We start from the raw sequence: 7,191 nt of genomic DNA, 5'->3' as shown, positions 1-7,191 counted from the left end.
GTTGCTTAGAAGGAGAATATGAGCTGGAAATTGACCCAACAGTGCAGACTGTCAAACTCTCTAAATGCAGGGTCCCAGTGGCAATGATGAAACCACTGAAAGAGGTTGAATTGATGAGTCTCGCAGACAGAAAAATAATAACAGCTGTGGAATGCAGTACTGAATGTGCAGAAACCAAATGGCAAACCCAGGATATGTATTGATCTAAGACCACTAAACAAAGCTTTGAAGTGCAGTCATTTTCCGTTACCAACTATTGATGACGTCTTATCTGATGTTTCGAAAGCCAAAGTCTTTACAGTGTGTGACGTGAAACATGGCTTTTAGCATGTGAAGCTCACTTAAGAGTCGAGTCATCTCACCACATTCGCAACACCGTTTGGTCGTTTTCGTTGGCTGAGAATGCCGATGGGGATCAGCTCAGCGCTGGAGGTCTTTCTGCGCAAACTGATGCAAGTGTTGGAAAACTTACCTGGCACTTACATCATCGCCAATGATATACTGATCACTAGAGAAGGTGAGACTATTGAGGAAGCTGTGACAGATCATGACAATAAACTGAGACTCTTTCTGGGAAGATGCAGAGAGAGGAACATCAAACTGAATGTGGACAAACTCAGGCTCAGGAGACAGGAAGTACCATACATCAGACATCTACTCACAGCAGAGGGACTGAGAGCTGACCCAGAAAAAGTGTGAGCCAAGGAGATGCCAGCTCCTTCGGATGTCAAGGGTGTACAGAGACTGGTTGGAATGGTCAACTATTTGTCAAAGTTCTACAAACACCTGTCTGATGACTGTGAGCCTCTGAGACAACTGACACACAAAGACAGTCTATGGCAGAGGTCACTAACAGGCGGACCGCGGGCTGGGTCCGGACCCAGAAGCTGTCCCATACGGACCCGGACCGATAGCCAAAACATTAAGTTATTATTTAAAACCTGACGGGACGCTTCTATTTTAACCACCGCAGCGTTTGTAGTCTTTTCGGTAGTAGTTTAGCAGTAGAGCCGCCGTTTCCCACGCCAATGAACCTGAAACGCCTTTGACCGCCAAGCAAGACGTAGTTTGGCGTATGCAGCTCTTTGTCTGTGCTAATGTGCCGTTAGTGTTAGTAGTAGCATCGAAGCTAAAAGCACAACTAAAAAGCTGTAATGTTCCTAACAGAGTGATTAGTCTGTCCTGAAAACGTAAAGCTGAACAATTTTCAAATACAGTATGTATTATATAACATATTGGATAAATAGACGTAGTTTATTGTTGATTTCATGTTCGTTGAAGTTTCTGCTTTTTAACATATGTATAAAGTAATGTTATCTGTTATATAAATAAACTCGGGTGAAACAAAAAATGTACATTTTCATGGCTGCCAAATCTCAAGCATCTGGCATGACACTTACTGTACACTTTCAGATTCACGCTGGAAATCTTACGGCATCAAGCACAAAAGCATTTCATCATAAAACCTAAAATTAGCTACGTCAAAAGTGTATTTACACGGTTAAATACAAAAGCAGACTATTTACAAGGTAAGAACTGTTACATGTGTGTGCAGACATCTCGAATTGAAAATTTCACTCCAGCCAACTGGCTGAAGTTCTTTGTCACGTGACAATAAATATTGTCAAAACGTTTTTGAATTGTACTGAATTCATTTGATTTGACAGTCAGGTACTGATTACATGCAATGTTGGTACAATGGCAGAACGGTCACCTTTTGGCAGACTTTCATGTTGTAATTGCTTTATTTTGTTATTTTCCTCATTATTTGCAGTTGTTAAAGGACATGAAAACCATGATTGGTGGTAGAACACTGTCAAAACAGATGTTAGACTTTAAGAATGGAAAGGCTATACAGCATAATAAGGTTGTTAATGTATCCTGTGGTATTTATTTTAAAATACATTTATCAAGTTCAAATAGCTTTCATGATGTTTCTTCACATTGCACATTGAAATAGCTCTCCTAAGTTACCATGCTCTGATCAATTTTGATACTGTAGTGTATAATAGATGATAGTACAATACATGCTTTCAATCCAAAACATACAGCAATGCAGTATTATCTCATATAGCATCTAATGAGAGAATGTTGGACTTTGGAAAAAAGATTCGAGACTTGACTTGGCATTGGCCATCAAAGACTTGAGACTTGACTTGTACTCGAGTACAAAGACTTAAGACTTGACTTGGACTTGGAAAAAATTACTTGTGAACATCTCTGGCGAAGAGAGTAGGACCAGTTTTTCGGTTCTCCTTCCTACTCCCTGTCACTGCCATTCATGCAGCACCCTGAACCCTTGTGGCAGGAGGAGGAAAGGCTCACTACTACCGGTCCCACTATTTCAAGACCACATGAGCGAAGATGGAGGAGGCGGGTACAGCTTCCCGTGGAATCTTCCTTCTGGGATCCTGTGGCACCCAAAGATGACTACTATGAGACTGCTGCTGCTCCCCTAACACTGTCCCTGATGCTAATTGTTTCCCCAGAACCATTCTTTGATGCAGTCCTTGATGAGGTCGCTCAGCCCAAGAGAGGCCGCTGCTCCGCTAGCACCTGGCCCAGGAGAGGCCACTACTCCGCTAGCACCCAGGCCTGAAGAGGCCGCTTTCCTTGTTCCATCTGCATCCAGCCCAGGGAGAACGGACCCACCAGCCCACCACCTTCCCGCCCGTGGCTGTCGCCCAAACAGCTCCTGCCTGATTTCCATCACCCAGACGATTCATCATTTTGACAAAATTTTGATTTTCCAAAGCAACGCTATTTACTTACTGTGGCGGGAGGATGGGGTTCCTCACATTTGCATCTCTCACTTGAATTGAGATATTTGTGAGTTTAGTATCCAAAAATTTGTGTAAAATATGCCCCAAAGGACCATATTTAGTTTTCGGTCACACTTAAAAAAATTATTCTTCCAGTATTTCAGTTACTGTTGTATGCATGTTACATGTACAAGGAACATGCATTATATGGCAAACACAGGACAAGCTGTGTGCCATGTGGTCATGTATAATAATGTATAAAAATAATGGGTTTATTTTTGGGCTTCATTTTGCCATCTTTGCACAGTGGGCTTATTTTGAACTTGTTTTCAGGGGTGAGGTTGCTTGTCTCATGAGACTTGGCAACACAGCATACAGGCTACCGTTTTGGTAATACACATCTGCCATGGAAGATATGAGCACTCCCTAAGAGGAAACAAAGTCACTGAAGAAAGTGACAGTTCAGCAGCCACAACTTCTGTTAACCTCAGTTATAAAAAAATTATGGATAAACAAGGTTAAAGATATCTGGGATATGGCAGTGCCTTTTGCAGCTTAAAGTTGGACTCACAACAGACTGGTGCTATGCACAGTAAACTCTACCAAAAAGAAACTACCAAAACTGTTCACTTATTGTTATAGTGCGGCATGGCACAGGCAGGAAAAGGACGATGACAATCAACTTGCGGTTCTGAGACAAACAGGGATTTATTGGGGAAACTGGACACACAAGGTAAAACTACAAAACAAAAGGACCAGGAGGGGTCAGGAAACAAGTATGGAATAATACCAAATTAACTAAAACCATGAAACAAAGCACAACTAAGAAACTCAGGCTCCGACCACACGAAGCCGGTGCGTTCCCTATCCGATCATTTTTTTTCCTCGTTCTAAAAAAAAATTGCGTAAACACGGCGTCGTCTCAAGAAATATCTGCGTACAAACGAAACCACTGAAAACGGTGTAGTATATATGCCAGACCAGTTTGGGGTGCTGTAATTCTGCCATAGAGATACACTATACACAGAGAAGAAGACTTTGGGCATGCGCATAACCTTGCGCGCTGTATACGAACCAAGAAGAAGAAGAAGACGAAGATGGCGAACGCAACAACTTCAAGAGCAAGAGTGGAGTCTTTCGTGTGGACTGACGACGAAGTCGAACTTCTACTCAGAGTCACACTCGACTACAAGTCCACTAAGCTCCAAGAAAACGTGGACTGGGAGTCGTGTCACTCCAAATATAGTGATATAATGGACGCATTTCAGGCACAGTATCCGAGGGAGCAAACCAATAAGGATTTCCCTCACGATGCTACCATGGTCTCAAAAGCCCAAGTCACCGCAAAGGTGAAAAATATACGCAGCAAATACAGGCATGCGGTGGACACAGGGCGTCGAAGTGGTCAAGGACGGGTAGTACTCATATTTTATGAGCTTTGCGAGGAGATCTGGGGTGGTTCGCCTGCTACACGCTCCATCGATGCCGGCATCGAGACGGGTGACCTGGAAGAGTCGTCTACATCGACAGTGGAGCTGTCTTCCGATGCTCCAAACTCCACGGAATCCTTCGACTGTCTTACATCTGCGGTTGTAAAGCAGCGCCGGGATTTGCTCCAGGTAAAATTGGCTCCAGGTTTATGATTTCAAGCTTAGCGAGTATGAATGTGTGAGGCACTATGTAAAGCGCTTTGTTGGCCATGGGTCTGTTGAAAGCGCTGTATAAATGCAGTCCATTTACATATGATACAGTATTGTATGTAGTATATGATGACACAATCAACTTTGAGGTGAACTATTCCTTTAATTTTAGTTCAATTAATGCATTTGTTTAAAAGTAGGTAAAATCAATTGTGTGCAACCACTTACCATAACATTTAGTAAATTCAATGAATTAGTTTTTTTTTCAGTATAGTTAGGATGGATTTATGTTCTTTGTGTAGATGTGTTGGTTTAGTGCATTATTCACATAGCTTTCGGAACTTATTTTGCTTAATAATAATGCACATTTTCTCTGCTTTATTTAAGGCAAAGTTGAACAGCCATAGAGGAGACAGGCTGAAGAGGAAGGTTCCCACCGATCCGGCAGAGGAGGACCTTAAAATAAAGAGGAGGATGTTGGAGTTGATGGAGCACTCTTCTAGACGCAACTCCGACAACATGCTGCAGATAAATACAAACATTGCTAACATTACCAGCAGCATTCAGGAGTGTTTTTCCTTCATGAGGGAATTATTCCAACGTCAATTTACACCCACCCACAGCAGCAGTGGTCAATTCCAAGGGCACCCACCATCATTCATGAACACAACACCACACCCTACTACACCAGCCTTCCTGCACACACCTCTGCCTGATAAACCAGCAAACCAACCTCGACAGTACCGCCCTGAATGCTACACACCTACACCACATGTCACCCCACATCAGCAAACATCATTTTCATACAGACGTGCACTGCTGCAAGATGACACAGAGTGACTGCCCTGTTGCACTATATAATTCTTGATTGTATATTGTTTTCACTGCACGTCAGTTCTGTGCACGGTTGCACTTTATACAGTTTGACCTGTTTTGTGAGTTTATTCTACCTGTACAGTAGTTGTATATAGTTATTGTGTTTTGTGCACTGTTGCACTTTATACCTGTTCAATATTACCAGTTTTTTTTTAAATGGTTCTTTGACCTAAATATTTATTTTCCAATAAAAAAAGTTCTGGAATTTTTGCAGTCATTTATTTTCACTAGACATATTCAACACAACACTTTCAAAATAATCATTAGTACATTTTCCAAATGTAAATAGTGTAAATACTTAAAAAAAACTGACCAAAATAGGAAAAAAAAAAACTTGATGGCCAGCATTTAAGGGTCAAGGTACTTTGTGAGTACTCTCCTCACTCTCTTTCCCTCTCCTTCATTACAGTCTGTGAGGTAGTTGTTGCATTGTGTAGGAGGCTGTAAGTCTTTATCACCTTGCATCGTTCCCAACACAGTGTGTTCAGCCACAGTCTCCTTACAGTTTTCACAAAAATTGTGGAGAACAAAGCAAGCGTAAATGACAAAGGGCAGGTCCTGCAAGTTGATGTCCATAGGCCTTTTCAGTGCAGCAAATCTGGCTTTGAGACGACCAAAAGCACACTCAATGACCATCCGTGCCCTACACAAACTTAACCCAAAGTACTGTTCTTGAGGTGTGGAGCCACCGTTTGCATATTCCTTCATCAAGTAAGGCAGCAGAGGGTAGGCTGGGTCACCAAGAAGATAAATTGGTATGTCCTCTTCGTTGTCCACAATCTTTTTTTTCAGAGGAGGGATCTGGCCAGTCTTAAAGTACAGGTTGAGCTTTGAATTAGCAAAAACCCGTGCATCGTGTACACTCCCGGGCCACTTTATCACAACATCCATAAATCTGTACTTATAATCACAGACCGCCTGTACATTGAGAGAATGTTTGCCTTTCCTGTTGATGTAGTCCATCGAGTTGGTAGACGGCTGCTTGATTTCTATGTGTGTGCCGTCGACCGCTCCCAAACACTGTGGCATGCCGTGAGCACGATGGAAACGCAAAACCAGATCTTCGGCATCGGACTCCGTAAAAGGCAACTTGATGTACTTTGGACCCAGGTGGACAGCGATCGCTTTACACGTTTGCCTGACAACAACAGACACAGCCTGTCGCGACACGCCGAAGGCTTTAGCAGTCTTCCTTAGCCGTCCCTCGTCGCTCAAATAATACAGAGTTAACGCAACCCTTTTGAGTGTAGTAATTGGTGCCCTCATGTTTGTTGTTTGCCCTTCAATATGCGGACTGAGTTCCTCGCTCAGGGCGATGAGAGATGCTTTGGACATGCGGAAATTCTCCCTCCATTCATCTTCCACAACAACGCCATTGACAAAGTTGTCCCACCAACTGCTAGTTCTACCTGGTCTTATCCAAAATTTTCTCCTGGTTGCTCTCCTGGTTGTCTTCCGCGGTGGATCTAAGAGCATGTGGCATATGGTGTTGTCCATTATCGCTTGTTGCTCATAACAGTTGCATAGAAGCAATAGATTTTGCTGTAATAAAGCTAGTAGGCTTTGTAGCAACACGAACACAATCATGTAGTCCGCCATTATTGTTGTTGCTGTTACGTGTGACGCAGCCGACACATGACGTGATGACATCACAAAATATACGGATTGGCTGTAAACACGAAACCGCAAGGGTGTCGTTTTCAGATTTATCCACTTTGGGACCCGGTTTCAAAAAATAGCGGTTTCAGTCTCCTAAAACGCCGGATCCGTGTGGACGAAACGCCAATACGATAAAAAATTTCTACGTATACAGCGAAACGCGTCTCCGTGTGGACAGGACCTAAGCAGAACATCAGGAATAAACTGGGTAGGTGAACAAAGGAACAAACACACTAAGATTCACAATGGCAGAC

At 42.8% G+C, this 7,191-nt stretch overlaps 1 protein-coding gene across 1 annotated transcript; it reads left to right on the top strand.

Annotated features, from left to right (window-relative positions):
• Positions 1-3,761: 3,761 nt before the first annotated feature.
• On the top strand, positions 3,762-5,483 carry LOC111851585 (uncharacterized). The gene is made up of 2 exons (XM_023826625.2): positions 3,762-4,381; positions 4,790-5,483. Exons 1-2 carry the CDS (start codon positions 3,860-3,862, stop codon positions 5,240-5,242), a joined length of 975 nt encoding a protein of 324 aa, XP_023682393.2. The 5' UTR covers positions 3,762-3,859; the 3' UTR covers positions 5,243-5,483.
• Positions 5,484-7,191: the final 1,708 nt, after the last annotated feature.

This window comes from Paramormyrops kingsleyae, chromosome 2, assembly GCF_048594095.1.
Source record: "Paramormyrops kingsleyae isolate MSU_618 chromosome 2, PKINGS_0.4, whole genome shotgun sequence".
Taxonomy (NCBI): Eukaryota; Metazoa; Chordata; class Actinopteri; order Osteoglossiformes; family Mormyridae; genus Paramormyrops; species Paramormyrops kingsleyae.
The sequence above is the reverse complement of the archived record's forward strand: the minus strand, read 5'-3'. Positions and strand labels throughout refer to the sequence as shown.

Bases quoted from the DNA above. Each gene is read 5' to 3' on its own strand.
- LOC111851585 (XM_023826625.2), top strand. From the start codon at position 3,860: ATGGCGAACGCAACAACTTCAAGAGCAAGAGTGGAGTCTTTCGTGTGG. The intron at 4,382-4,789 runs GTAAAATTGGCT...GCTTTATTTAAG, and splicing joins AGCGCCGGGATTTGCTCCAG to GCAAAGTTGAACAGCCATAG.